This window comes from Opisthocomus hoazin, chromosome 6 (genome assembly GCF_030867145.1).
Source record: "Opisthocomus hoazin isolate bOpiHoa1 chromosome 6, bOpiHoa1.hap1, whole genome shotgun sequence".
Lineage (NCBI taxonomy): Eukaryota > Metazoa > Chordata > Aves > Opisthocomiformes > Opisthocomidae > Opisthocomus > Opisthocomus hoazin.
In genome coordinates, this window is record NC_134419.1 from 29,272,947 (window position 1) to 29,300,624 (window position 27,678).

The 27,678-nt window shown below is 64.1% G+C and overlaps 4 protein-coding genes across 15 annotated transcripts in view; 1 reads left to right on the forward strand and 3 right to left on the reverse strand.

Annotated features, from left to right (window-relative positions):
- Positions 1 to 7,701, forward strand: part of PDE4DIP (phosphodiesterase 4D interacting protein) — a 34,181-nt gene extending 26,480 nt beyond the window's left edge. For 4 of the 6 annotated variants that reach the window (XM_075422413.1, XM_075422412.1, XM_075422408.1 and 1 more), the window contains 20 exons: positions 41 to 141; positions 247 to 407; positions 510 to 825; positions 921 to 1,089; positions 1,215 to 1,331; positions 1,417 to 1,891; positions 2,105 to 2,340; positions 2,552 to 2,603; positions 2,895 to 3,112; positions 3,490 to 3,684; positions 4,250 to 4,471; positions 4,649 to 4,780; positions 4,930 to 5,049; positions 5,283 to 5,460; positions 5,545 to 5,669; positions 5,890 to 5,973; positions 6,156 to 6,598; positions 6,674 to 6,812; positions 6,925 to 6,971; positions 7,205 to 7,701. In XM_075422413.1, the coding sequence (XP_075278528.1) occupies positions 41 to 141; positions 247 to 407; positions 510 to 825; positions 921 to 1,089; positions 1,215 to 1,331; positions 1,417 to 1,891; positions 2,105 to 2,340; positions 2,552 to 2,603; positions 2,895 to 3,112; positions 3,490 to 3,684; positions 4,250 to 4,471; positions 4,649 to 4,780; positions 4,930 to 5,049; positions 5,283 to 5,460; positions 5,545 to 5,669; positions 5,890 to 5,973; positions 6,156 to 6,598; positions 6,674 to 6,812; positions 6,925 to 6,971; positions 7,205 to 7,237 (3,563 nt within the window). In that variant the 3' untranslated portion in view covers positions 7,238 to 7,701. The remainder of the gene's footprint in view (positions 1 to 40; positions 142 to 246; positions 408 to 509; positions 826 to 920; positions 1,090 to 1,214; positions 1,332 to 1,416; positions 1,892 to 2,104; positions 2,341 to 2,551; positions 2,604 to 2,894; positions 3,113 to 3,489; positions 3,685 to 4,249; positions 4,472 to 4,648; positions 4,781 to 4,929; positions 5,050 to 5,282; positions 5,461 to 5,544; positions 5,670 to 5,889; positions 5,974 to 6,155; positions 6,599 to 6,673; positions 6,813 to 6,924; positions 6,972 to 7,204) is intronic. The other 2 variants (XM_075422409.1, XM_075422410.1) reach the window with 2 other exon arrangements.
- Positions 7,702 to 7,852: 151 nt separating this feature from the next.
- On the reverse strand, positions 7,853 to 15,861 carry PRKAB2 (protein kinase AMP-activated non-catalytic subunit beta 2). 3 transcript variants are annotated; one of them, XM_075422417.1, is made up of 8 exons: positions 15,755 to 15,861; positions 13,011 to 13,188; positions 12,611 to 12,777; positions 11,285 to 11,378; positions 10,590 to 10,704; positions 9,228 to 9,361; positions 8,846 to 8,914; positions 7,853 to 8,723 (listed from the first exon to the last, which is right to left on the reverse strand). In XM_075422417.1, exons 2-8 carry the CDS (start codon positions 13,170 to 13,172, stop codon positions 8,646 to 8,648), a joined length of 819 nt encoding a protein of 272 aa, XP_075278532.1. In that variant the 5' UTR covers positions 13,173 to 13,188; positions 15,755 to 15,861; the 3' UTR covers positions 7,853 to 8,645. The 3 variants fall into 3 exon arrangements, with proteins under 3 accessions (XP_075278532.1, XP_075278529.1, XP_075278531.1); XM_075422414.1 differs by having other exon boundaries at positions 10,584 to 10,704; XM_075422416.1 differs by lacking the exon at positions 15,755 to 15,861 and adding an exon at positions 15,133 to 15,362 and having other exon boundaries at positions 10,584 to 10,704.
- Positions 15,862 to 16,293: 432 nt separating this feature from the next.
- On the reverse strand, positions 16,294 to 22,399 carry LOC142358787 (flavin-containing monooxygenase 5-like). Of its 4 annotated transcripts, none has more exons than XM_075422396.1 (8): positions 21,678 to 22,399; positions 20,379 to 20,567; positions 20,139 to 20,301; positions 19,215 to 19,357; positions 18,756 to 18,955; positions 18,316 to 18,665; positions 17,091 to 17,163; positions 16,294 to 17,015 (listed from the first exon to the last, which is right to left on the reverse strand). In XM_075422396.1, exons 1-8 carry the CDS (start codon positions 21,810 to 21,812, stop codon positions 16,658 to 16,660), a joined length of 1,611 nt encoding a protein of 536 aa, XP_075278511.1. In that variant the 5' UTR covers positions 21,813 to 22,399; the 3' UTR covers positions 16,294 to 16,657. The 4 variants fall into 4 exon arrangements, 3 of the variants coding, with proteins under 3 accessions (XP_075278511.1, XP_075278513.1, XP_075278514.1); XR_012764199.1 differs by lacking the exon at positions 16,294 to 17,015 and adding an exon at positions 17,882 to 17,961 and having other exon boundaries at positions 17,145 to 17,163; XM_075422398.1 differs by lacking the exons at positions 16,294 to 17,015; positions 17,091 to 17,163 and adding an exon at positions 17,754 to 17,961.
- A 103-nt stretch (positions 22,400 to 22,502) lies between these two features.
- Positions 22,503 to 27,424, reverse strand: LOC104333764 (flavin containing dimethylaniline monoxygenase 5). Of its 2 annotated transcripts, none has more exons than XM_075422401.1 (9): positions 27,227 to 27,424; positions 26,125 to 26,282; positions 25,718 to 25,906; positions 25,478 to 25,640; positions 25,094 to 25,236; positions 24,476 to 24,675; positions 23,792 to 24,141; positions 23,477 to 23,549; positions 22,503 to 23,223 (listed from the first exon to the last, which is right to left on the reverse strand). In XM_075422401.1, the coding sequence occupies exons 2-9, from the start codon at positions 26,254 to 26,256 to the stop codon at positions 22,878 to 22,880; spliced, it is 1,596 nt and encodes a 531-aa protein (XP_075278516.1). In that variant the 5' UTR covers positions 26,257 to 26,282; positions 27,227 to 27,424; the 3' UTR covers positions 22,503 to 22,877. The 2 variants fall into 2 exon arrangements, with proteins under 2 accessions (XP_075278516.1, XP_075278515.1); XM_075422400.1 differs by having other exon boundaries at positions 26,125 to 26,344.
- Between the last annotated feature and the right edge of the window lie 254 nt (positions 27,425 to 27,678).

Consider the following 27,678-nt stretch of genomic DNA (forward strand, 5'->3'; position numbering starts at 1 on the left):
CACGGTGTAAAACCCCCTGTTGTGCTGTGCTGTCTCCTAGGACAGGCCACTGGCACAGATTGTGATGGTTCCAGCACCACCTTCACTGACGGCACCAAGGAGGAGGCAGCCCACTGTGGGGCAACCCAGCACGTGAGCAAGGTCAGCGTGGCACTGGGAACAGGGATGGCAGAGCTGGGCACTGCGCCGCTGCTGCACCACGTCCTTTGGCAATGTCCCTGTCACCCTCTGTCTTTGTCCCTCTAGAGCAGCCCCCGGGCCCCTAAGGAAAGCGGGGGCATTGGGAGGGCCCTGACAGGGAGCACGGCACTGACCACGCTGGAGCGGGAGCTGCGGGCGGAAGAGGAGCTGCGGGAGCTGAAGGCGCAGCTGGAGGAAGCTGGCTTCTCCTCTGTCTCCCACATCAGGCAAGAGCCCCGGGATGTGGGCCGGCGGGTGATGGCGGGAGCTTGAGGGGACACCCCGTGTCTCGGCCGCTGCCGGCCCTTCACACTGCCACGTGCCCCCAGGAAGGCGATGCTGAGCCTGTGCCTGGAGAACGCGGAGCTGAAGGAGCGGATGGGTGAAGCCACGTTGCTGCTGGAGAGCGGGGAGCCGGAGGAGGCTGGGCTGGGCAGCTCCCTGGCCCCGGAGCCCCGCAGGCTGCAGCGGAAGAGCCGCAGCACCCTTGGGGACCGCCGGGCTGGTGGCAGCGTCAATGGCCAGGGGGTCCCGGCAGAGAGGGCAGCTGTGCCCGCCAGATGCCCAGTGCTGGAGGCACAATCCCAGGATGATGTGCTCAAGAGACCCTGTCCTGGCACCTTGGGCAGAGGGAATGGGAGCCATGTAAGTGCCCTTGGCCCAGGAGACCGGGACGGGGATGATGATGATGATGACGATGGTGGAGGTGGGGAGCTCACAACCCATCTCCCGTGTGGCAGGTGGAGGGCATGGCCCCTGGCACGGGCTGGCCGGGGCTGGGCGCGGAGCTGCGCTCGCAGGTGGTGCAGGGCCAAAGGCAGTGCCAGGAGCTGCAGGACAAACTCGCCGCCTCGGAAGCCACTGTGCGGGCACAAGCCGAGCAGCTGGAGAAGTACCACGTCCTACTCTGTGAGTTCAAACCCTGGGGCGGGATGGGGGGGCCGTGCTGAGCCCGGTGCATGGTGCTGTGTGTGGGGCAGGGATGGTGAACCCTGCCCAGGGGGACACCCTGAGCTGACAGGGCTGCCCGGCAGGTGAACCCCACGCCCAGCAGCTCAGCAAGCAAGTGCAGGTAGACTTCCAGGACCTGGGCTATGAGACATGTGGGCGAAGTGAGACCGAAGCTGACCGGGATGAGACCACCAGCCCCGGTAAGGACAGCCAGCAGCTCCAGGGATCCCTCTGCCTTGCCTGTCTGGCATGGCAAAGCGACATGGTGCTCTGTCTCCTCTGCAGAGTGCGAGGAGCCAGATGTGTTCAGCGAGCCCAGCTTGGGCGAGGAGCCGGCATCCCTGTGCCGGCCAGGGATGCCTGGGGTGGGCAAGTCTGCCCGGAAAGCTGCGGGTCCAGCAGATGTGGGGGCCCTGCACCAGCACATCCAGGACCTCAAGGCGCAGCTACTCAATGCCAACAAGGTGATCCAGAGCCTGCAGCGCCGTGCCCGCTCCGTCTCCATCACCAGCGGCTACACCTCGAGCGCGGAGCATCCCCCACCGGGTCCCGTGGCCCTGGCCTCCCCGTCCCACAGCCTCACGGATGAGGACGAGGGCTGGCAGTCGGACGGCTGTGGCACCCTCTGCCCGCCTGCCCTGCGGACGCACCGTGACCTGCAGCACCTTATGCGCCGCGTTGCCCTGCTCGAAGCGCAGCTGCCCGTCGCCAAGCCTGGAGGGGGTTTGCAAAAGGAGCTGCAATCTGCCACCTGGCCAGGGTATGGCGGTGGGGATCGGGGCCGGGCGGGGGGCTGCCGGGATCTCCAGGGGTTGCCCAAGGCCATGGCTTCTTGTTGTGTGGGCTCCTGGGGCATTTGCACGGTGGGGCACGGTGGACAGTGCGCAGCCTCCCCCAGGGCACCCCATCTCTGCCGTGCTCTGCGGAGGGGGGGCTGGCAGCCCTGCGGACCCCTGCTTGCCCATCCCCCTAGGAAGTACGACTCGCTGATCCAGGCACAGGCTCGGGAGCTCTGCCAGCTGCGGCAGACGCTGCAGGAGGGCCGCGGGGTGAGCCGCATCCTGGCCCAGCACCTGCGCGATGCCCTGCAGTCCTTCGAGGAGCTCCTCCGCGGCACTGACATCGACTACTACCTGGGCCAGGGCTTTCGGGAGCAGCTGGCCCAGAGCAGGCAGCTGGCCAAGAGGCTCAGTGACAAGCTGGGCATCAGTAAGTACCTTCTGGGGGGACACTGGGGCTGGTCATAGTGGGGCACGGCAGGCTGGGGAGGGATGATTTGGTGGGTGCTGTGAAGGGCTGGGGCCTCATGCTATGTGGGCTACGTGCTTCAAGCTTGGCTGTCCTGCTGGGGCTCTGTTTGGGGATGGGCAGCGTGGGGCACAGGGACACTGACTGGCTCCTCCCTGGCTTGGTTTTTCAGGAGATCGACAAGATGGGGAGGATCAAACCAGCCACGAACTCCTGATCCTCAGGTACCTGTTCCCGGGGGGGGCTTGGGGGGCCTGCACTGCATGGGGCTATCACTGCTCATGGGGTGAGGGTGCGGGGTGCCTTCAGGGTCTCTGCTCCAGGTGGCCATCCCGTGGCTGCCTCTCCTCTGGGGACAGGGAGTCCCAGGCTCGGGCTGGGCACCCCATGGCTCCGGGCAGCCTTGCGGCAGGGATGGGACGCGGCGTGTGGGGTGTCACGCTGGAGCATGCGCAGCACAGCAGGGAAGGGCTGTGGGATACCCTGCCAGCTCCAGTGAAGGGCCACCTCCGCAGGCTCCGCCAGGAGCTCCAGGAGAAGGAGAAGGTGATTGAGAGCCTGGAAGCGAAGCTGCAGGAGCGCTGTGAGTCCCCGGGCAGCAGCCGCCCACCCTCTGAATCGTCCCGCTCTGCCACCAGCACCTCCTTCGTGTCCGAGGGGCTGGAGCCATGCTCCGACGGGGATGTGGCCAGCGAGTGCAGCCAGTGCCACGAGGAGCCTGCCCGACTTGCAGGTACTGGGGGGTGCCCGGGGGGGTCCCTGCAGCCCCTCTGCAGCGTCTGGGTCCTTGCAGTGATAGGTGCCCATCAGGCCTGGGCAGGAGCTGCCCGTGGAGCACCGTGCTCTAGTGCCAGCCCGAGGAGGGTGAGCACACAGCACCCGGGGCTGCAGGGGAGCGTCTCAGGAAGCCCTGCTGTGGTACCACAGTCCTGCAAAGCTGGAACCTGACTGGCCTCATGTGGGCTGTCCCAGCCTGCTGTGCCTCCGGACACAGGGACTCGGCTGCTCAGGGCGTGCCAGGGTCCTAGTGCTGCCGGGGAGGAGGGGTCCCCGCCAGGCTGAGCCAGAGCCACGCTAACATCTCTCTCCATCTCTCTCTCCTGTCTCCAGGCCTTCACTTTGACTCCTTGTCCAACCCCGTTAGTGCCCCTCTGCCTGCGCTGTCGCCCGGGCTGCCCCCCTTCCTGCCTGCTGGGCCCCCTCTTCCTACAGCCACCCTGCTCCTGGGCTGCTGTGGGACCCCCATCTGCTCCCTGGCCGAGGTGCAGCAGGAGCTGCAGGTGCTCCAGAGGCAGCTGGGAGAAAGTGAGCCTGTGCCTCTGGCTTGGGGTTGGCCCTGCCTGCCCCACGTGCCACGCTGTGCCGCGCTGTGCTGCATGGCCCCCTGCCCAATCTGTCCTGCCTGTCCTGCCCTGACCCTTCTCCTGCTACCAGGGGCTGCTGCTTTAAGGTTGGGTCCCATCACTCTGGCTGGGGGATGGTGGGAACACATGGCTGTCAAGAAGAGGGGACCTGGTGGGTGGGATGGACACAGCCTGAGGCAGCTCTAGCCCTTGGTGCGGGTGCTTGCTCATCCCAGGGCCCCTGGGAAAGGGCTGGTTTGGTTAGTTGATGGGTAGGACTGAGGCTGAGATCCTCCAAATTGTGTCACGTAACCAGGAAGCCTTGGGAGAGCCTCTGCTCTTCAGGAGGAATGGGTGTGACCAAGACAGGAGGTCGATGCTGGGGGATCACCATGGGGGGGCATGGGGCTGCACTGTTGGGCAGAGCAAGAAGGGGGCAAGAAGCACATGGAGGGACTGGGTTACCCCCATTCTCCCTCCCTGCTCCTTACTCTCCTTCTCTTCGCTGCTTTGCCCTGTGCGTGCAGCCGTGACGCTGCCCGTGGCACCAGCAAAGCCCGCAGCCCCGCTGGGCCCCTTGGGAGAGGGCAGCAAAGCCCCAGCATCGCTCTGCCAACACGACGTGCTGCAGAGCCTGCCTGAGATCCCCGGGGCCACCGAGACCCGTGCCCACTGGGACGTACCCTGCCCCGGCCGGCTGCTTCACGGGGCCCTGCCGTCGGGGTACGCCTCCAGCCAGAAGCTGACAGGTAAGGTCCATGCTGGAGAGCACGGGGGCATCCCGGCTGGGTGTGGGGGAACCGGCAGGAGCCCCGCACCGAAATGGCTGCGGAACGTGGCTCTGGAGTGGGGCAGAAGAGTGGGGATGGCACGGAGCAGGCGCCACAGCTCAGCCCTGCCCTGAGCCTTCTCCTCGGCTGTGCCAGGAGAGGACCTGCTGGAGGAGCACTTGGTGGAGATCCGCAGCCTGTGCCAGCGCCTTGAGGAGTCCATCTGCACCAACGACCGGTTCCGGGAGCAGCTCGAACGCTGCTTGGCCTTCACCGGCAAGGCCAGCGGTACGGTGCTGCAGGGGGGCCAGGGCCGCCGGGGACCCCTGCGCTCTGGGGGGGGGCCCAGCCTTCGCACACCCCATTGCAGGGGTGCACACCCACCCCGTGCACAGCAGGGTGTCAGGAGAGAGACTCAGCACCGTGCCCCTTTGCAGGATTGCCCAGCGATGTCTATGCCCAGGGGTCCGAGCCAGGGCTGCAGCTGAGCAGGGAGAACCAGGCTCTGCGTGAAGACAACCGGACCCTGCGGCTCCAGTGTGACCACCTCTCCCAAGGTAGGGCTAGGCCACCAGCATCCCCGGTCTGAATCACAGAATCATTAAGGTTGGACAAGACCTCTAAGATCATCAAGTCCAACTGTCACCCCAACACCACCGTGCCTGCTAAACCATTTCCCAAAGTGCCACATCTACACGTTTTTTTGAACACCTCCAGGGATGGTGACTCCACCATCCAGAGGGCACTGGCTGTGGGGTGAGGGTGACACCTCCGTGCTCTCCGTGCCTAGAGCTGGCGCGGATGCAGGACGCGCTCCTGGCTGTCCACTCCCAGGCGCGGGAGGCTGAAGCAGAGCTGGCCCAGAGGCGTGGGGACCAGCGGAGGCTGGCAGAGGAGCTCGCCGAGCGCCAAGAGAGCATCCGGCAGCTCCGGGATGAGCGGCGCGCTCTGCAGGAGGACAACAACAGGTAAGGTTCGGGGCACTGTGGCCTTGGGGACAGCAGGGCTGGGTGGCACGGCTGGCCCTGGACCCATGTGTCACCCCTCTGCAGGCTGCAGCACAAGGCGACGCTCCTGCAGCAGCAGTGTGAGGAGCAAAGCCTGCTGCTGCAGACCCTGCGTGCAGAGCTGCACCTCTGCAAGAGCCTGCCCAGCCCCTCCGCCGAGACCCGTGCAGGTATGGGACCTGCACCCAGCCCCCTCCACCAGCCCCAGCTCCCGGTCCTGGGGTGCCTGGCCCCTCTGCAGCCCTTGGGTGGTCCCAACACCTCTCCTGTCGAGGCAGCAGGAGGGACGCGGTGGCCCTGCAGGCGGGCAGCAAGGGTGGGCTGGCCCATCAGCTGCCCCAGGCACGGAGCTATGGCCATCCACAGGGGCTCAGACACTTCTTGTTCCAGGCTGCTTCCCATCTCCTCCTGTGCGGGATGTTGGCACCAGCTCGGCGCTGCCCCCTGACACGTCCGTGGCCCGGCGGATGGAGGGTGAGTGCCAGAGCCTGCCCACACGCGTGCCTTGGGGCTGCTGAGACCTGACAAACTCGTGGCACCACGCTTGCTGAGCAGGGACGGAGAGCCCAAGGGCAGAGCCGAGCCCCTGGGATGGGATGGGGAGGTCCGCAAGGGAAGCAGGCACTGGTCCTCACCCTGCCCTGCTCGACTCACAGAGCCACTCAGTGCAGACCCACCGGTGAGGAAGAGCGAGAGACTGACGGGGACTCACGCCATCGGCTCCCTGGACACCTACCGGGCCCTGGAGCAGCACATCCTGGAGGGGAAGGTGCTGGCCGGCGAGCTGATGTGTCAGCTTGGTCTGCCCGGCTGCCCGCTCCCGGGAAAGGAGGTAAAGCGTGGGCAGGGTGGGGTGGACGGACCCCAGGCGCCACTGCAGGTGCTGCCCTGCAGCGTTGGGCTGGGCACGGTGGGACACAGGTGCCCCGGCAGCACCTGCTCTCGCACCCGTCTCCCACAGGTGCTGGGGTGGGCGGGCGCGGGGCACCTCTGGGGCAGCGCCAGCGCCCTGCACCTCATCCTGGAGGAGTGCGTGTCTCTCCTCGACGCCTTCTGCGGCACCGCGCTGCCCGGCAGCCCTGCCCCACACCGGGACAAGGTGAGCTCCGGGCCAGGGGGGCTGGCAGGGTGGTCTGGGCTGGGCACCCAGCTCATTGCGCTCGTCTGCTCCCAGGAGCAGACACTGCAGGGTGAGATCGCGGCACTGCAGGCCCAGCTCTCCGAGAGGGAGGACGCTCTGCAGAGCATGGCCGAGCGGCTGCGCAGCATGGCCCAGCTGAAGGACAGCATGGAGCAGTTCATCGTCAGCCAGCGTACGTGGGTCCCGCTGCGGGGTGGCACGGCCGAGCCGGCTGTGTCCCTGTGTGCCTGGGGCGGCTGCGCAGCGCGGGGACCTCCCTGACCCCCTCCCTCTCTCCCTCGCAGTGACCAGGACCCGCAACACGCTGCGCAAGGCCAGGACGAACCTGGAGGTGAGTCCGCCCCAGCAGCCAGAGCACCTGAGCCCTGACGCCCTGGGGATGGGCACAGACAGCAGACACCCCACGCTCTGCGGCAGAGTGGTGGCTGACGGGGCGAGGGGGTGCCCAGGGCTCAGCTGGGTGCAGCGTGGGGCACAGGGACCCATTTTCCTTGGCTGTCCCCAGCCTGTGCGCCCGTGTCCCCGCAGCGCTCCCCCTCATCGCCACGCGTGCTCTCTCTCCAGGTGAAGGCCCAGCAGCCCCTGCCCGTCTCCTGAGCCCCAGGCACGGCAGGGCGTGATGCCCTCGGCTACGAAGCAGCCTGCCGGCTGCCGAGCCTTGCCACACTGGAGCCGGCTCTGTCCCTGAGGGCTGGGGTGGACAAGAGTGCCCACTGCTGCAAAATCAGTGGGTTTCAGCTTCCATGGTGGTCGTGTGCCCTGTGCCCACCTTCACTTGGCATCGCAGCGGCAGCTGCTGGCTTGGGCTTTGCCTGTCCCACGCTTCAGGGCTTGCCTCCTTCCACCCGCAGTGCTCAGAGCGGGGCGATGCAGCCCTCCGCACCGAGCACCGCCGGCCCTGCGGACTCAGGTCCTGTCCACAACCCCGCTGCGTCCCCGTCCCGGCTCGCGGATGTATGTATATGTATATACAGGGAGGAAGGGGTCAGAGATGCCACGTTCTGTGTGGTGGCTGCAGAGTCCCCAATAAAGGTTTCCTTTGGGTTGCGGTGTTTCTGTCACGCCCGTCTCTGCAGCAGGGCACCCTCCTCCCTGGGGGGGTCACAGGCACCGGTGGGGCTGAGGGGGAGGCTCTGAGCCACCCCCCCCCGCGCTCACTTCCCTCCCCTCACTGCTCTGCAACCCCCAGCAACACCAGGCCGGCAGCACCCACAACAATAAATACTGTAATAAATAGAGAAAACCCTGTCCTGGCGCATGGCACCACTCCGGCAGCAGGCGCTGTGGCCGGGGGCCTGGGGTACCCGCCCTCCGCCGCTACCCCCAGGCCCCCTCCAGCGTGGGCCGCAAGGGTCAGCCCTGCCCCACAGAAGCCCTCCACGCTGGGGAGGGGGCAGGCATTCAGTCCTCGCTGGTGCTGTCCCGGCGGCAGGTAAGCACGGCTGCGTCCAGCTCTACCCTCCCTCCCGCTGGCTCGGCGCTGGACCTGGCGGGGAGCCCACCTCCAGGGCCGCGGGACGGGGCGCAGGTGGCAGGCTGGGGTGTCCCAGAGTCCCCAGGGATCAAGGTGGCCTTGCAGCCTCATTATCAGGGCAACACAGCAGCCTTCAGCAGGTAGGACACGTTCCTGGAGGCCCGGGGGGGGGACAGCGCCAGGACCGCCCCGGGGCCCTTGCAGGCTGGAGCAGACGGGTGGGGTGAAGCCCTCTCTGCGGCGGCGGCGAGGAAAGGCTCTTCTGGTGAGCAGCAAACAAAGCGGCCCCAGAGACTCACAGAAGCCAAGGGGAGCTGCGGGTGGCTGGAAACCAGGGGTTAAAATCAAACCACAGCAGCAGGATGGGACAGCATCACAGGCCCCAGCGGCCCTGCGCTCATCGCCGGGGCCTGTCCCCCTGCCAGGTCCGAGGCTGCAGCCAGCGGCCAGTCCTCACAACGTCCCGTGGCCCAGTGTGTGCAGACAAAGCGGCGCTGCGTGCCCTGCGTGGGGGGCGGGCGAGGCCCCAGCTCAGATGGGCTTGTACAGTAGCGTGGTGACGTACTTCTTCTTGTAGCGGTGCGTGGCACTGAGCACCATCACGCCATCCTGCGAGAGGCACGGCATCAGCGGGAGCCGGGGACATGGCCGCCCAGGTTCTGCTCCCTGCAGGTGCTGCAGGCTGCCGGGGGCCCTTCCCTCGCGCCGCGGCCTCGCGGGCCTGCCCTTACCTTGATGGAGAGCGCGTAGAGGTGATTGAGCATGACATGGTTGGGTTCGGGCAGCAGTGCTGGGTCACACTAGGAGGAGAGGAGTGTCACAGGGGAACAGCAGAGCCCTGACCCCCACTTCCCCCGCCAGCCATCACAGGGAGCTGCCACCTCAGGCAATCCGAGCTGCTGGCACCTCTGGCTGCTCTGAACAGTAGCAGAGCCCAGCTCAGCACCTGGCAGAGCAAGGGGCCAAACCAGCGCAGTCAATGGGAAAAGCGATGCTTTTCATAGGAAACAGCAAGGTCCCCCCAGCCAAGGGGAGACCAGGCTCCCTACGGATAGGGCTCCCCTTCCAACCCCAGCGTGGCTCTCCATATGCAGGCAGTGTGCTGGTACCCACCGAGATGTTGGTGTCCTTGTTGAGAATAACCTGAAGGAGGTGAGGTGGGAGGATGGGTGGGGATTTGAAGCGCTCCTCAGGCCGGTATACGTACATCTCTTGGCCGTAAGGACCAGGGGGTGAGCTTGATAAGTCTAAAGAGAAGAGATGGGAGGAGCTGTGAAATGGCTAAAGCAGGACTGGCGAGTGCAGAGCGGCTCTGAAGACACTGAGAAGGACCCAGCAGGCTCTTTTTTCAGGCACAAACATCATCATCACAAACATGAGCCACGGCCATGGCAACAGCTCAGCCTTTTCACAGCAGCACAAGCAGCCAGGTGAGCCCTGGGCGTCTCCAAGCAGGGCTGTAAGCTGGTACGTGCGCTGACACAACACAAGCACCCCGTGGTATCTGCCCCAAGGCGCATGGCTCTCAGCGCAGCAGGGTCCCTCTCCCTGCAGCAAGCAGCCGGCTTCAGCTGTACCCTCTGCAGCAGGGGCACAGCAAGCCGCACGCCTGCACGCTCTCCGTGCCGCAGGACTGCCTGACAAGCAGGTCCCAGAAAGGGCAGATGGAAAGTCCAGATTGAGCAGCTGCTCGGCCCGTGGGAGCTTGCTGTCACTGGGAGCTGGACTGGCTGTATCTCCCAGCCACATCTGACCTGATTGTTTTGGAACTGACTGCCAGCATCCGGAAAGGCTCCACCGCCCTGGAGCTCCTGCTGCTTGCTGGCTTCTTTTCAGCGAAGCATCTCCTGCCCAGGCTGGGCAAGGATGTGGAGCTGAGGCTGTACCTGAGACGGGATTTGTACCAGGGACAGCAGGCCACACTCAGGGCGCCCTGCAACGAAACACGACGGAGCTACCTGCTAGCACTGCACACCGAGCCAACACTGCCAGCGTCCGTGCGGTAACCTAACCTGCTGCTGTAACACAAGCGGAGACGGAGGTTGCCTCTGTGTTACTGCTCGTACAAATTACCTTGGCGTGAAAGTGAAGAGCGGCTGCTGAAAATAACCCGGATGCTGCTCTCGCCCTAGCTTGTACCCTAGATCAGATGACTTACTCACAGATGAGCAGACAGAAAGGGGTGATCTTCTCCATGTTCATGAGTTTGAAACGGCTGCCTCAGCCGTGCATGGGCACCGACCCTGCTCTGGGACAGTGCTAGCACGGGACAAGTTACACCAGCACAGCCCCTCCACAGAGACGAGGCCTCAGCTGTGGGCTGCTGAGGACATGCTGAGAAACACTACTCTTGCAAGGTGTGGGCCCACACCTCTGCTCAGGGGGTCTGTTGACCCCCAGAGCAGCCAGTCTCAGCGCAGAGGACATGGAAAATAGCACATGCAAAGCCAGAACGCCACAAAAACTCACCCCGACCTGAGGTTTCGGAGCTCTCCAGGGAATCCACCTTCAAAGCATCGAACACCTCAAAGTCAGACTTCTTGACATGAATCAGGTTATTAATCGTCCCCATCTGGCTGGTGACCACAGGCTGGAGAGAACAGAGGTAAGAGTCTTCCTACATTCACCTCCAATCGAAGCACATGGAATGCTTCCTAGATCCTCCCAGCCCAAGCTGTCTTTGCTGTGCCATCAACTGAGAGCACAGGTGGCCACTGTCTGCTCTATGCTTGCAGAGCTCTGCTGCTTACCCTGGGATGATTTCCCTTTACTCCCAGGCTGCTACATCACCTCCTGTTTTCATTGTCCCTCTGGCTCCATGCCGATGGGTAAGTGTCCTCTCCTCCCCGTGATGCTACCATGTGATTCAGTTTGGAGGAGAACCTGCAAATGAGTGCTAACCCCACAGCCCATCTTCCCACGTAGCCAATTCGGAACAGGGCTTGCAGGCCTTCTGGTGTTTCCCTGCCCCTCAGCACCTCCCAGACACTCCCCCCCCCAGCATGTCAAAGCCCAGAGGAACCAGCCTCTGAAAGGACTCTTGCGACGGAGCTGCCCCTTTCGTTTTGGCAAATACCCTCTTCTCCTCCTGTTCCCCCTCTGCTACAGTCACATTACGCCTAGACCCCTGAAGAAGACAAGATCTGGATGCATAAAGCTTTGAGCGTTACCTCAGACGGGTCGTGGACCCACTGGCCATCCACAAAGAACTTGTACTGGTGCTCTCCTTCGGGGAGGTCCAGGATAGCGACAAAGTCGTTGTGGCTGTGCAGAGAGAACAGACGTGCAACAGCATTACCCCACTGATGCTCTGGGTGCTGCTCTTCCCCTGGGTGCTGGAAAACAGCCCCTTCTCACACATTGCCCATCCCCTCTACCCCAACACCTTCAAGCAGGGTGAGGCTTGCTCATCGTCAGCAATCTGAGGCACGGACACAACAGGCACCAGCGTGGCTCAAACCCCCAGGAGCCCAGCCGCAAGGAGTGCAGGAGGCCAGCCAGCCCCACATGACCCGGGAGAGTCGACATGACTGTGCAAGAGAGTGCAGAGAACGCGCGGGCGAAGGATCTATAACCCTGCGCTGGGGCTGCAGGACGCAGTCAGCAAGTGCAGCAGCTCTGTTAAGCCTGCAACTGAGATAAACCCACTCCAAATGATTTGCTGGGATCACGCCCAGAGTCCTATGCACTGTTTCCACAGAAATCACAGATGTATTGCAGAACAGCGAGAACACAACTAGGGCAGGAAAACACGCGAGGGACAAACAAACAACCCCGCTGGCACCAACACAACTAACCATGGGGTAAGGCCAAGGGAAGAGCTGACAGCTTCCAGGGGCCTGCTGCATACCTGGGCAGGGCTCTGCTGCCAGGACTAGCTGCTGTGTGAGATCCAGCTGGGCAAGCAAAGTGGCCTGTCCTGTCCCTCTGCTTCACGGCTTCCCGTGACCACAGCAGCACCACCCAGGGAAGCAGCTGGCTACGTGTTTGTGCTCAGACCCTCCAACTGGGGTGAACTAAGTAAAGCCAGTTAAGCAAAGGGAACAGCAACCAGCACAGAAACGGGAAAACACCCCCTGTGATCACAGAATCACAGAATGGTAGGGGTTGGAAGGGACCTCTGTGGGTCATCTAGTCCAACACCCCTGCCGAAGCAGGGTCACCTACAGCAGGCTGCACAGGACCTTGTCCAGGCAGGTCTTGAATATCTCCAGAGAAGGAGACTCCACAACCTCCCTGGGCAGCCTGTGCCAGGGCTCCGTCACCCTCAGAGGGAAGAAGTTCTTCCTCATGTTCAGCTGGAACTTCCTCTGCTTCAGTTTGTGCCCGTTGCCCCTTGTCCTGTCACTGGGCACTACTGAAAAGAGTCTGGCCCCGTCCTCCTGACACCCACCCTTCAGATATTTATAAACATATATTAGGTCTCCTTGCAGCCTTCTCTTCTTCAGGCTGTCATGGAGCAGAGGGGAACACAGGGTGACTTGAGGACTGGCTACCTCTTGATGAGCGGGATCTTGGTGCTCCAGTTGTTGAACGATCCGGAGATGAAGACCTCTTTGCCTCCATCAGCCCAGCGGATGACAGTGGGACGAGCTTGTTGGGATGGTTTCACCGACTCCTCCAGGTCTGGCTGCCATGACACAAACTCCTTGTCCCCAGGAATCTGAGCAAAGAAAACCAGAGCCTGACTGAGACACACAGACAACCGGGACCACATTTACTTCCCCCTGGCCTCTACCAGCCCACCCGCACATGCCAGCCAAGAGCATGACAGAGCTCCTCCAGCCTCCCAGCTCTCCGCAGACCCCTCGCATGGGAGCGCAGCCTCGCACAGCCAGTGAGCTTAAGCCCCAGCCAGGGCCCCAGAGAGCGGAACAGGCAGTGACCAGCCCCTACCTTGGAGTCATGGGAGCTGAAAACACTGGGGTCGTCGGTGCTGCCCACCATGATCTTGTGTGGGTGCTCCTTGGCTGGGTGGGGGGCACCGGAGCCGTCTGAGCGGTGGGACTTGGAGCCATGGCGCTCCCCAGACACTCGCTCACTGGTGGTGTTCCCCATGACAGCTCAGCAGCCACTGTGAGAGAGAGAGAGAGAGGAGGGTAGTGTGCCTGTGCCCACGGGATCCAGCAGCGAGGATAGGAACACAGGCGCCGTTTCCCAGTGCTCTTTGCCAGGGGAGACTGACAGCAATCCTAAAAAAGGCCCAAAGTTCATTCCCACTGCCAAGTTTGGGAGCTGAAGGGGAATTTAACAAACAAGACAGCTTGACCTAATTATAGCCATATCCTTATGAAACATCACTCCAGTTAAGCTGGTAACCGTTATACTCCAAAACTGATACTAGTCACCCTGCTTCCCATACCAGCCCGCAGCCGCCAGCATAGCAGAGGGGCTGATAGGAAAAATAAAGCCAACCTTTACCAGAAACTCCATTGCTTGGCGTTAACAGAGCCTCTTTCACAGTCCCACAGTCAGGCTCTTCAGACCCATCCCCTACACACAGCAAAAAAACAGCCGGAGAGTGAAAGTAGCAGCTGTCTAACAGCTCCCAACAAGTCTCCAAGAGCTCACGGGCAGAAGAGAGGAGCCTCATGCCTGGCAAAGGCGACAGGGAGCATCTAAAGTGTCCGAATGGAATCGCCCAAGCTAGAGTTTGGCCACGGCATCTGCAAAAACCTCAGCTCTCGACAGCATTCAGCTATGATTCACCAGGCAAGTGAGCGTGTCAGCTGCAGCACAGTGCAGCGACGAGGTCCACTTGCTGTGCCCTTAACCAGTGGCACCACCCCGTCGGCTCCAGCGTCTGCCTGGCCATCCGGAGGCACATGGCGAGGGACAGGCAATCCCAGCCACCCCAGCACCGCTCTGCAGCTGGAGATGGGCTGCCAGCCCCGATCTCACCCAGCTCCGAGAAGGCAAAGCAGAAGAACTGGCCATACAGCGCCAAGCCATGAACAACTACACACCTCTGGGGACAAACAACCAGCCCACCGCAAGCTACGTGGGACTCTTTGGGCCTTGCCCAGTTTCCAGCAGCCGAGACGGATCAGGGTTCTTGTCCCCTTCCCAGGCTTATTTTGCAGCTTTCAGCTGACCTTGTTGATCGTGGGCTCCGCAGGGCAAGGCAAGAGGACAGCCAGCCTTCCTGCATGCACTTAGCTCCGATGTCTGGGGATTTGTTTAGAAGACCAAGTGATGCAATGGGTGCCAGGGCAAGGCCGCCAGCCAAAGCCAGGCTTTAGAACATTATGGAGCAATTACTGAAGTATTTCTTAAATCCTGAAGGCTAAAAGGCAGCTCGAGAGGGCAGCTAACCCACACCCCCACCCCCTCACAGTGAAGATCAAGTGTAGCTGAAGATCTGGGGCAGATGAACTGCACTGCTTGCTCTGATATCTTCCCCCTCTGCTTGGGAGGAGGCTCAGCTGGCTCCTCACAAAGTCCACCCCTGTGCCGCTCGACGTGCCGCTGAGGAGCTTCTCCCCTAGTATCTCCACTAAGGCTCCCTCCTCACTTCTCACCCATGGGGAGGAAGGTAGGAAAAGCTGAGCATCCTCTTGTACCGAGACAGACCTGAGAGATACATGCAGGTGTCAACAGATGTGAAAGCTCCCCTTTCCATTCCCTGAAAGCAATCCAGTCCCTCGGGCTGTCCCTTACAGGCCACGCTCTCCAAACGCCTCCACAGAATCACAGAATGTTCGGGGTTGGAAAGGACCTCTGTGGGTCATCTAGTCCAACCCCCCTGCCGAAGCAGGGTCACCCAGAGCAGGCTGCACAGGACCGCGTCCAGGCGGGTCTTGATTATCCCCAGAGAAGGAGACTCCACAACCTCCCTGGGCAGCCTGTGCCAGGGCTCCGTCACCCTCAGAGGGAAGAAGTTCTTCCTCACGTCCAGACGGAACTTCCTGTGCCTCAGTTTGTGCCCATTGCCCCTCGTCCTGTCGCTGGGCACCACTGAAAAGAGTCTGGCCCTGTCCTCCTGACACCCACCCTGCAGATATTTATAAACACTTACAAGGTCCCCTCGCAGCCTTCTCTTCTCCAGGCTGAACAAGCCCAGCTCCCTCAGCCTTTTCTCGTAGGAAAGATGCTCCAGTCCCCTCACCATCCTCGTAGCCCTCCGCTGGACTCTCTCCAGGTTCCTCCCAAGCGCTGGCTCCTTCCCGGCGCGGGGCACCCGAAGACCACCCCACCTCCGCTGCCCGCGGCACTCGGCTCTGACCCAGCTCACCTCCACACCCGAACCCTCAGCCGAGCCCCCCGCGCCGCACCACGCTCCCATGGTTCGACACCAGCCCAGCCCAGCGCCCCAGCCGCCCTCGGCGCGCCCTCTCCCGGCTCGGCTGCGGCCCGCAAGGCCCCAACGCCGAGCGGGCACGGCTGGGACGAGGGCTCTGCGAGGCGGCGGCAGGGCCGCCCGCTCCCCTTCCCCGCCGGGTGACGGCCAAGCGGCCTTCGCCCCGAGAAGGAGAAGCGGGCCGCAGCGGGCCGTGCCCTCCTGAGGGAAGGGCTGCGGGGTCGGCCACGCCAGCGCGGTGCCACCCGTGGGAGTGACGCGCGGCCAAGCTTCACCCACCGCCTCCCGCGGCCTGGCCAGCCGCGACACCCCGCGCCGCAACCCCGACCGCGGCCCCCACCTGCCCGCCGCCGCGCCGCTCTCCGCCTCCGTCCAAAATGGCGACACCCCCCGTCGCCGCCGCCAGCCTCTGCGGGGCGCTCTGGCCCGCCCCCGCCCGCCGCTCTATGGCCGCGCCCGCCGCCGACCCGCTTCCCCGGCGGCCGCCATCTTTTTTAAGGGCGACCTCGCCAGTTGTTGTTAAGGGCGACCGGCCTGGCAGGCGGGAGTGCCGGCTGCCCGCCCCGCGGCTTCACCCGCGCCCCCAGCCGGCGGGCGGCCATGTCGGTTGAGGGCAGAGCTGGGGCCGGGGCCCGGGGCAGCGGTCAGCCGTGGCTGTGGGGCCGAGCTGCCAGGCCGCGGGGGGGGCGGCCTGGCTGTGGGGCCGGCTGTGGGGTGGGCGGGCGGGCTGTGGGGCCGGCTGTGGGGTGGGCTGTGGGGCCGGATGTGGGGTGGGCAGGCCGGTTGTGGGGTGCAAGCGGCCAGGGTGCTGCCTGTGGGCTGGGCCAGGCCCTGCGTGGGCAGGACAGACGCTTCGGGACAGACAGCCCCCGCACCAGGTCCCTGGTCCCCTCGGCACGGGGACAAGCTTTATTGGCCTTTTCCCGAGGCGCCCTGGCCGGGCGAGTTCCTGGGTCCCCGCTGCCTCTGCTCCGACCTGACCCACGGGTAGAGCTCGCAGAGCTGCCGGGCCAGGATTTAGGGAAGAGGAGTGATCCTTGTCCTCAGAGCAGCCCTGGACAAGGCCTGATGTGGCCCTGGCACAGGAGGAAGGTGAGACAGACCAGGCTGCATCTTCGAGGAACCGACTCCCTCCATGCCTCCTGACACAGCGGCAGACCTAGTGCAGAATACAGAGAAACACCCAAGCCCAAAGGAGGGGAGGAAGATTGCCGGCAGGACCCGCTGTCTCCTTCATTTTAGGTTAAGGAGAGAGCAAGACATAGACAAGAGTGGCCGCTATCAAACCGATGCTGAAGAAGACCTTGAAGATGTGGGGCACGGTGCTGGAGCGGGCAGGACGGTCCCCGGCTCTGGTTTGCAGGGGCTTGATGATACGCTGGCGCTGGGTGAGGATGGCCTCCCTGGCGCCCGGCCACGCGCCCGGGCCCCGCAGGCGGTACTGGTACGGCGTGCAGGGCCCGAAGGTCACCTCCAGCGCCAGCTTGGGGTCGGTGAGGAAGAGGGTGAGCAGGCTGGGCTTGACCCCCACTTGGCAGGCGAGCTCGTCCATGTAGGGGATGTAATCCACCTGGATGGTGTGCCGCTGGCTCTTCACATACCTGCGGGCAGGGAAGGCAGGCAGGCTTGGCACGGGGATAATGGTGGCAGAGGCGATGCCTGCACAGGGTCCTTACCGCTCGGCCATTTTCTCCTTGGTTTGCGCGATGTCAGCCAGCATGTCGGCAGACGGCGGCAGGTCCTGCAGCCCTGGGGAAGAGGAGGCCGTGGCTGCAGGGAGGGCTGTGCTCCCGCCAGGGTCTAGTTGGCTCTGCAGCCCAGCCTGGCCTCTGTACACAAAAGCTTTTGGGACGTTGGGGACATGCTACCATGGCAGGAGCAAAGCAGGAGGCACGGGTGAAGAAAGTAATGGCAGGAAAGCAGAGGGAGAAGGCGGCTGGCAGGCAATGGGACCTGTTTGTGGCCCCCACAAGAGAAGATGAGCACAAGGCTCATTGCAAAATGCAATGCTGGTTTTTGTCCCTATGAGTAAGGAAAAGGGGGTTGGGGCAATCGCAAGCACAGATACAGGTTGGGTGGAGGACAGATTGAGAGCAGCCCTGAGGAGAAGGACTTGGGGTTGCTGGTTGACAAGAAGATCAGCATGCCCGGGCAATGTGCGCTCGCATGCCAGAAGGCCAACCGTACCCTGGGCTGCATCCCTAGCAGCGTGGGCAGCAGGGCAAGGGAGGGGATTCTGTCCCTCTGCTCCACTCTGGTGAGACCCCACTGGCAGTCCTGCGTCCAGCTCTGGAGCCCTCAGCACAGGACAGACCTGGCCCTGTTGGAGCGGGGCCAGAGGAGGCCACAAAAATGATCTGAGGGCTGGAGCACCTCTGCTGTGAGGAAAGGCTGGGAGAGCTGGGGCTGTTCAGTCTGGAGAAGAGAAGGGTCCAGGGAGATCTTCTAGCAGCCTTTGAGTACCTACCTGAAGGGGCCTACAGGAAGGATGGAGAGGGACTTTTCCCAAGGGTGTGTAGTGGTAGGACATGGGGTAATGGCTTTAAACTGAAAGAGGGGAGATAGAGATTAGATAAAAGAAAGAAATTATTTACTATGAGGGTGGTGAGGCCCTGGCACAGGTTGCCCAGAGGAGCTGTGGCTGCCCCCTCCGTGGCAGTGTTCAAGGCCAGGTTGGACGGGGCTTTGAGCACCCTGCTCTGGTGGGAGGTGTCCCTGCCCAGGGCCGGGGGTCTGGAACTGGATGATTGATAAGCTCCCTTCCAACCCAAACCGTTCTGTGATTCTATAACGAAGGTCAGTGGAGGGAGGTGGTGTGCGAGGGGATGCTGCCAGGTGAACGACTCAGCCTTGCTATGTGCAAGGGAGCCTGGCTGTGTCCCCCCACCCTGCCTCGCTTACCCTTGAAGACGCGGGTGGCCCAGCGACACTGGAGCTCGGCCGCGGGCATGATGGCACCCAGGGGCTGGATGAGGCCGATGAAAGCCAGCGTCGGCTTCTCCAGGTCGGGAAGGAACATGAATTTGTAGAGGGGGATCTGGTTCTCCACCACCTTGGCGCAGCCCTCAAGGAAGGGGAAGGAGAAGCTGTATCCCGTGGCGAAGACCACGGCGTCTATGTCTTCCCTGGTGCCGTCCTCAAAGATGGCAGACGTCTCCGTGAACTCCTGGACGTTCGGCTTCACCAGCACCCGTCCCGAAATGATGCGGTTGGGCAGGTCGTCGTTGATGGTCGGGTGCTGGTCAAGGGCCCTGGAAGGCACAGGCAGACCTTGTGCGGGGCCCAGGCAGCAGGACGGGCAGTGCTGGGGCAGGTCCCCAGGGTGCTGCCAGGGCGCTCACCGGTGCCGGGGCTGGAGGCCGTAGAGTGCGTGATTGAAGCGGGCGTTCAGCTTCCTCTCCACCAGAAAGTTGCTGGCGTTGTGGGGCAGCAGGCTGCGGAGGAGCTGGGTGAAGCGGCTGATGTAGCAGAAGTCGAAGGGGTACCCACCGTCCGCCACCCGGTGCAGCACCCACGTCCCGCGCTTGGTGCTGAGGAAGACCTGAGAGGAAGGAAAGGAGAGGTGGTGGCCTGGCAGCACCTTTGGGACCGGGCTGGTCCCCCGCCGTGCTCCTCGGACAGGGATGCCAGCCCAGCTGCTGGGACCACAGCAGCCACCCCCATGGAGAGGGGATGGGGTGCTGGTGGTCGGCTGCGGTGCTGGAGGGAGGGGAGCCCACAGGGGATGGAGGGGGGGTTGCTGGGTGCCCCCCGGGGTCCGAGTGATGAGCACCCCGGGGCCGGGGGCTCTCCCAGCACACCTGCTTGGCTGCGTGGCTCAGCTCCACTGCGATGTCGACGCCTGAATTCCCAGTGCCGACCACGACCACCCGCTTCCCCGAAAAGGACTGCGGGCTCTTGTAGTCCCGGCTGTGCAGGTACCAGCCCTCAAACTTTTCCAGCCCTGGAAAAGAGAGGGAAGCCGTGCCGGGCAGGGACATGGGGCAGGGAGTGGCTGCCCCCCTGCTCGGACTGGTGGTGTGTTTTGGGAACAGGCTGGGACCAGTGTGACCAAGGGGAGCGATGCAGCCCTGGGATGGTGCCCAGAGAGGTGGTGGCATCTCCAGCCTGGGAGATGGTCAGTGTGGCCCTGAGCATCCTGCTCTGGCTTTGGGGCTGGCCCAGCTTGGAGCGGGGCTTGGACTGGAGACCTCCATGCTCCCATCCCAAAATCTTCCTGTGGTTCCTGTCCGATGCCAGGCGCTGGGGGCAGAGGAGCAGCTGGGGTCTGTGCCATCCCACCGGACCCTGGTGCTGGTGTTCCCCAGCCTGTTCCCCAGCCAAAGAGGTCTCCTCAGCTGAAAGCCCTCCAGGCATTTTTCCCTGGCCCCCAGAGGAGAAGGCTTCCACTAGCACCGTGCTCTTGAGCCTTGCCGGGGAGACAGAGAGCCCAGCAGGCATGTGGCCGGCAGCTTGGGGCTCCTGTCTCCAGTGGGAGAGGTGAGCTGGCGGCGGTGGCACATGCCAGCAGGGCATGTTGGCCAGGCACTGACGGCACAGCAAGAGCCACCACGGGCAGACCACCAAGATGGGTGGGGTAGCACCATGCTCGTGCAATCCCACCTGGTGTGTTAACCTGTGGAGGCATTTCTGGCAGCAGCCAGAGCGGGGTGGGGGCTAAGCCGGAGAGGAGGGTGCTCCCGGGGGTGTCGGGGAGCAGGTGAGCAGCCGACGTGGGGCCGTACCTGGGAAGGTGCTCAGCGGGAGGTGCGGCTCGGTGTGGTGCCCGGTGCACACCAGCACGGCGTCGAAGACAGCCACCTCCTGCTTCCCCTCGCTCTCTGTCACCACCTCCCACTGGCCCGTGGTGGCGAAGTCAGGGCGCTTGGACACGCGGCACACGCTGGTCTGGGTGCAGGGGGAGCGGGTGTCAGGGCCCCTGCACCCCCCTGGCCCCGCCAGCCCCCCAGTCCCCCGGCTCTCACCCTGAAGCGGATGTGGCGGAGCAGGTCGAAGCGCCGGGCGTACATGCGGAAGTACTCCATGATCTTGGAGTTGTGCATGTAGTTGGGGAAATCCTCGGGGATGGGGAAGTCGCTGAAGCACATCATCTCCTTGGAGGTGTTGATGATGACGGAGCGGTAGATGCTGGCGCGGCCCTCCTCGGGGAGCTCCTGCGGGAGCGGGGCACGGCTCAGTGCTGGCGCAGGGACCCCAGGGCTGGCTGCCCTGCCTGGGGCCTCGCCGTGCCCCTGGGTGCAGGATTAAGCCACAGGTGGTCGTGGCACCCGTCGCTGCGCCCAGCACCCTCCCGCAGGTGCGACTGCCCACCCCACAAAACAGGGAAGAGGAAGCTCTGGGTTGGTGGGTGCCAATGGGGTGTGGGGGTTCTCGTGCCTCAGTTTCCCCACTTCCCACCCCCTCCCCGACGAGGCGGTGCATTCCCAAAACTGCCTGTGGTGCCATTGCCCCAGTTGCCACATCGGGTCTCGCCGGTTGCTGAGCCAGCTCCAGTGCTCCCGGCTGAGTGGCTGCTCCTGCTTGCTGCATCTCTCAGGCGCTGCTGCCCCAGCTTGGCCCTGCCAGACCCGTTTCTGACCCACCGCAGGCAGAACTGGCGGGCTGCACCCAGGCGACCCCAAACCCCACGCTGGCGTGGTGTGGTATGTCCCCACCCTGGCTCTGTTGCGTGTCAGGGCGTGGTGGGAAGGCTTGTCTTCTTGTCGGCGGGTCCCCAGGGGGAAAAGTCAGCTGCCTCGTTATGTGGGGGCAGAAATGGGCTCCAGGGGTTCCCCGTGGCGGGGAGAGCCAAGGCACAGAAGAAGCAGCACTCGGTGCGTGGGCGAGCGGCGCAGAAGCAGCGAGAAGAGCAACAGGGACTTCCCAGGGAAGGGCCTGGCGGGACACAGGGACTGGGACAGCCAGCTGGGTCCGGTGGGACCCTGGAAGGGCTGGAGGAGACCAGGAGCAAAACAGCAGGGATGGATAAGACCGGGAAGGGAGGGATGGGAAGGGGAAAGACTGAGCTGGGGGAGCGAGCCCCCAGTAAGGTCCTTGGGGAGGGTCCGTCCTGCTGCTGGTGGGATGGAGACGGGTCCCACGTGGCTGGCACCGCGGGCACCTCCCGCTGTCCCCGCAGTTTTTCTTCCCTGTGGTTTTTGTTGGAAACCTGCCCGCCGCGCGCATGCAAAGCAGGGGCACGGTGCTTTGTTAGCTGCCAACAACCGATCCCAATCCCGCCCGTGCTGCTGCCGCGGGGCAGGCTGGCACGGCGCAGGGCTTACCTCAAAGCGCCAGAGCCCCCCGATGTCCCCGCTCCTCTCGAAGCAGGTGGGCGCCAGCCCCTCATCCAGGCAGCATTTCAGGGCGCACAGGCCAGAGGCGCCAGCCCCGATGATGGCGACTCGCCGGGCAGCCATGTCCCGTGGTGTGGTGGTGGCAAGGACAGCGGGGGAGCCTCGGGGGGCACCACACGGTTGGGGAGGGGGTGCGGAGCCTGGCAGGTCACGCCGGGGAGACACGCGGTGCTGCTGGGTCGGGGGTGGCCGTCCCTTGCGCTTTCCCGTGGGTGACCAAGGTCAGCAGGGGTGTCACAAGATGTGTTTCTTCCAGACATGATTTACAGGTTCCCACCGCCGCCGTGCCACACCTCCTGCCTGCGCCCGCCCTCCACAACGGGCTCATTAGGTTCTGTAAGCGCTTAACGACGCCAGATCCGCCCCGGGACTTCCTGGGCGTGGGGGATGAGTCGTGGCCACGCGCCACATTTTGGCAGGCCGTGGCGTGGAAAACAGAACCGGGGGGATGCACAGGGCACCGGTGGCCAGCAGTTGTTCCGGCCCTGGCATGCGATGGCCTGGACCCCCTGTCACCTCTCCAGGTCCCCAGCCCACCCCGCTGTCCTCCGGAGAGGCTGTGTGCAGGTGACAAGGGTGAACATCGGGACCCGCTCTGCCTGTGCGCGCCCTGGACGAGGCTGTTTACCCATAGGTACACACGTGTGCATGCAGCCCGTGCTGCCGCAGAGCAGGAGCTGCGCCGCCGGCACGAGGCCGACCTCCAACTCGCGTGTGTCCTCCCAGGTGTCAGTGACGGGATGGACGCGTGGCTGTGTTCAACGTGCTTTTATCTGGTTAGGCAGCCTGCTGTGCCTTTGCTGCTTAGCTCCCGTGTGAGCGCGCCAGTGGTGGCTCAGGGAGGTGACAGGTGACAGGAAAGCGGGTGCATCCCCGCCGGGTCAGAAGCGCTGCCCGAGGGGGACTGGTTTTTCTCCTGCGTGTAAGCAGGTTTCCTCGTCTGTCCCCGGCGGTGGCTCCCCGGGAGGAGGTGTGGGGCATTATTTTGGCAGCCAGGGAGGCTCCACGCACCCAGAGCTGGCAGTGGGGACGCGCCGTGGGTGCGCAGGCTGCCATGGGGCGGGGGGTGGCTGGCCAGGCCCCCACTCAGCACATCACGAAGCCTCCCTTCCCGCACTTGCAGGGCACCTACAAGTAAGCAAAAACGACGGCGAGGACGGCCGCGGCCCCAACCAGCTTGAAGAAGAGGGGCATGGCATGGGCTGATGCTTGCTTTTCCATGTGCCGCGTCTGCAGGGGCTTGATGATACGCTGGCGCTGGGTGAGGATGGCCTCCCTGGCGCCCGGCCACGCGCCCGGGCCCCGCAGGCGGTACTGGTACGGCGTGCAGGGCCCGAAGGCCACCTCCAGCGCCAGCTTGGGGTCGGTGAGGAAGAGGGTGAGCAGGCTGGGCTTGACCCCCACTTGGCAGGCGAGCTCGTCCATGTAGGGGATGTAATCCACCTGGATGGTGTGCCGCTGGCTCTTCACATACCTGCGGGCAGGGAGGGCAGGTGGGTGCTGGCAGCGGAGCCGGCAGATGCCCTGTGCACCGGCAAGGCGGCGTTGGAGGGTATAGGCATCGGAAAGGGTCAGCGGGGTGGGGGTGGTGTGGCTGAGCACATCCCTGCCGTCTGCTGGCATGGCCACGTGTGCCGGGACGCAGCCCCAGGACGGGACGGGTGCCCACGAGCAGCCGTGCCCCAACCGGCCCTCTCCCTGTTCCCGGGTAGGGGGGCGTTTCTTACTGCTTTGCCATCGCTTCTTTCTTCTGCTTGATGTCAGCATCCATCTCGTGCCGTGGGGGCAGATCATTCAGCCCTAGGGGGGATGAGCCACAGCATGGGGGGGCTGCACCCCGCTGGCAACAGTGGCTTCCTGCTCGGGGTACGGCTGCCCCCCTTCTGCTCAAGGAAAAGCCCGACTTGCTATGACGGCTGCAAGGCGGCCATACCATTGCCCGCGGCCAGGATGGCACGATGTGCTGCTGCCTCCCAGACATGGCTGGGCACCGTTTGTCCAGCTCCGGGGGTGCAGCCACAGGGGAGGTTTGCCTCGCTTACCCTTGAAGACGCGGGTGGCCCAGCGACACTGGAGCTCGGAGATGGGCATGATGGCACCCAGGGGCTGGATGAGGCCGATGAAAGCCAGCGTCGGCTTCTCCAGGTCAGGAAGGAACATGAATTTGTAGAGGGGGATCTGGTTCTCCACCACCTTGGCGCAGCCCTCAAGGAAGGGGAAGGAGAAGCTGTATCCCGTGGAGAAGACCACGGCGTCTATGTCTTCCCTGGTGCCGTCCTCAAAGATGGCAGACGTCTCCGTGAACTCCTGGACGTTCGGCTTCACCAGCACCCGTCCCGAAATGATGCGGTTGGGCAGGTCGTCGTTGATGGTCGGGTGCTGGTCAAGGGCCCTGGAAGGTACAAGGAGCCATCAGGATGCTGGGGTGTGGTGTCTCTGCTCCATGTCCTGCTGCGGCCACCGCTCCCTGCTCTGGGGATGCTTGTCCCCAGGGATGCTCAGCTCCAGGGATGCTCAGCCCCAGGGATGCTCAGCCCCAGTAGGGCGGGTTCCCTAGGGATGCTCAGCAGCTGCCACTGCACCGGTGCCACCAAGGATCCCCAGATGGGGCAGTGGTGGCTCCCGTGAACATTGCCTGGGCACACTACAGGTATTAACTGGGTTTCCAGGGCTGGAGCCTCAGCATGGAAATGGCCAAGCAGGGCTGGGGAAGTGTTTGCTGGCACCTGTGCTTTGGCTTCAGGCCGTAGTGCGAGTGGTCAAACCTGGCGTTCAGCTGCTTCTCTACAAAGGCATTCACCATGGACGTGGTCACCATCTTCTGCAGGAACGTCTTCATGCGGGTAGTGAGGACGACATCAAAGGGGTAGCCCCGATCTCCAACGCGGTTGAGGACCCACGCGCCCCGGCGTGTGCTGAGGAAGACCTGGGTGAGGAAGGAAGCATCGCCTCCTGAAGGCTGTGACAGTTCTGGGGGGCTGCCCTGGGGTCGGGGGGGAATGCCCTTGCTGCGGAATCACTCCTCTTCACACTGCCCAGGTGCTGGGAGAAGACCCGGAGGGCAGAGAGAGCCAGGAGTGGGCACCTGGCAGGGAGAGGTAGGGAAGAGCCACAGGGGCCACCCCGGGCTCGGGGATGGAAACTGAGGTATCGGTGTGGGATGGAGTCCCGGCTGCCACTGCTGCCTGGCAGCTGGGATTGCTGGGTGCCGGCACTGCTGAATGCAGCGAGTGCCGGGACGGAGTGGTGGCTGTGCCAGCCCCTTGGCCCTGGTGTCCTCGTGGAGCCGGCAGTGTCCCACGGGGAGCTGCCCTGCCCACCAGGACCCTGCTCCGGCTGCTCACTTGCTTGGCTGTGTGGCTGATCTCCACGGCTAGGTCCGACCCTGAATTCCCAATCCCGATGACAACAACCCTCTTGTCCGTGAAATCCTGGGCATCCTTGTAGTCTCGGCTGTGGAGGTAGCGGCCCTTGAACTTGTCGATGCCTGCGGACAGGGAGGAGGGATGCTTGGCTTCCTGGTGCTGGTCCGGAGGGTCACCTCCCCAAAAACTGAAGAGGGTCCCTCCCTGGCCCTGCCAGACCCCTCCCGAGCAGCGGAGGAGTGCTCCCAAGCTAAAGCAAGGCTGGGAAGGGCTGAGGGCGGGAGGAAGAGCAGCAGGGAGAAGAGGAGTTCCCATGGCTGAGCTTTCTGGGGTGTCCCCTTGGGCTGGGGCGTGGGGCCATACCTGGGAAGGTGCTCAGCGGGAGGTGCGGCTCGGTGTGGTGCCCGGTGCACACCAGCACGGCGTCGAAGACAGCCACCTCCTGCTTCCCCTCGCTCTCTGTCACCACCTCCCACTGGCCCGTGGTGGCGAAGTCAGGGCGCTTGGACACGCGGCACACGCTGGTCTGGGTGCAGGGGGGAGTGGATGTCAGACCCCTGCACCCCCCCGGCCCCGCTAACCCCCTGTCCCCCTGGCTCTCACCCTGAAGCGGATGTGGCGGAGCAGGTCGAAGCGCCGGGCGTACATGCGGAAGTACTCCATGATCTTGGAGTTGTGCATGTAGTTGGGGAAATCCTCGGGGATGGGGAAGTCGCTGAAGCACATCATCTCCTTGGAGGTGTTGATGATGACGGAGCGGTAGATGCTGGCGCGGCCCTCCTCGGGGAGCTCCTGCGGGAGCAGGGCACGGCTCAGTGCTGGCACGGGGGTGGTGATGGGGAGGGACGGCTGGGGCTGAGGTGGTGGCCCTTTGTGTGGAGCCCCTGCCCTCAGCCTTGCCCCCAGGACCCTGCTGTGGCCGGCTGCGTGCCACCCCCCCGGCCACTGCCGCCGATCCCTGGCTGCCACAGTGCTGACCACCAGCAGGATGTGCGGCTGGCAGGGATTACCTCAAATCTCCAGAGCCCTCCAATGTCCCTGGTCCTCTCGAAGCAGACGGGCTCCAGCCCCTCTTGCAGGCAGGCTTTGATGGCGCAGAGCCCACTGCTGCCTCCTCCGATGATGGCCACCTTCTTTGCCATGCTGCCCTCCGCTGCTGCGTCTCTGCCTGGGGACAGCGCCGGGGAGTGGGGACGAGGGCGTTGGGCTGAGCCGTGCAAAACCTTGGCCCTGCGCACCAAAGAGGTCCCAAGCTGAGACGCAACCCCCGAAAAACTCGTCCGGGGCTGCGAGGCAGCCGCTTTTCCCCGCCGCGGCAGGGACTGCGCCAGCACCAGGGTTTGGCAGCATGGCGGGAAGGAACGCTGCCGAGTGCCACGGAGCCTCAATGTCCCCCTGCCCACGCCAAGGCCCGGCGACCGATGGCTGCCTCCCGGGTGGCGACAGCCCCGCTGCTTGCCCCTTGCCCTCTCCCTTCCCGGGGTCGGGGGAGAAGGAGTCGGTAAACAGACGCTGCCTGAACTTTTACCTTGGGGATTATCAGGCTCAGCCCATCCCACTTTGTGCTCGCACCCAGGGGCACAGGTGGCTCTGGCTGTGCTGGTGGCACCGGTGGCACCGGGCACCGCATCACCCACGTCCCCTCGGCCCCACAGCGTCCCCAGGGCCACAGCCTGGTCCCGGCCATGGGGGTCCTAGGGACAGCGGGAAGCTGGGGCGAGGAGCACCCCGCTGCCAGGGTGCTGCTGGTGCCGGGGCAGTAGGAGCAGGTGGGAATCGGCTGTGCCCGGCAGCCAGAGGCACGGAGCAGGTGGCTTGGGAGCATGGCGCTGGCTCCCGGCACACTGGCGGCCGGACAGCCCCTGGGGGGGGGCTGCAGGGGGGCCCGGGGAGCTTCACCGCAGAGCTGAGCAAGGCGCAGGGGGGGGCCGAGCTCTGCGGCTGAAATGGTTTTAACCTTCTGAAAGCCACAGTATGTTTGCAGGAAGTGTAATAAAGCTCTTCCTGTCCCTCGCTGCTGACAAGGGCTGATCTCTACCCAGGGCAGAGGCGCGGAGCGGCCAACCCACCCTCGGTGCCTGCCTGTTGAAAAGCACCGAAAGCATCCCTTACCGGGTGAAGCGATCGGCACGGGCTGGCGAGGAGGCAGCCCTGGCAGCGCTGCCCTTCTGCTCTGCTTTCCGCTGGCTTCTGGCTCTCGCAAGCTCTGTCCGAGGGAGGCGTGTCCAGGGGACTTCTCCCGGCTCTCGGCCCGACCGTTGTGCTGTGAAACCTCTGCGCACGTTGCCTCGGAGTGTGCCCTTCTGCCTAGGCAGCTGTAGGAGGTTGCATGGCCTTGGACTTTGCCCCTGCCGTGCTTTGACTCATGGCCCAGCCAAGCCACGCCATCAAGCACAGAGGTCGACGGGAGCGCGCCGGGGTCAGGGCACGGCATTTCGGTCAAGACTGGCTTGTTGATGTCTGCAGGAAAGCCATGGTCCCCCGTGCCCAGCGAGCACCCAGGACAGACGGTGTGGTGGGCAATGCGCACAGACACAGCCAGTCTGGGCTTTCACAGCCGGCAG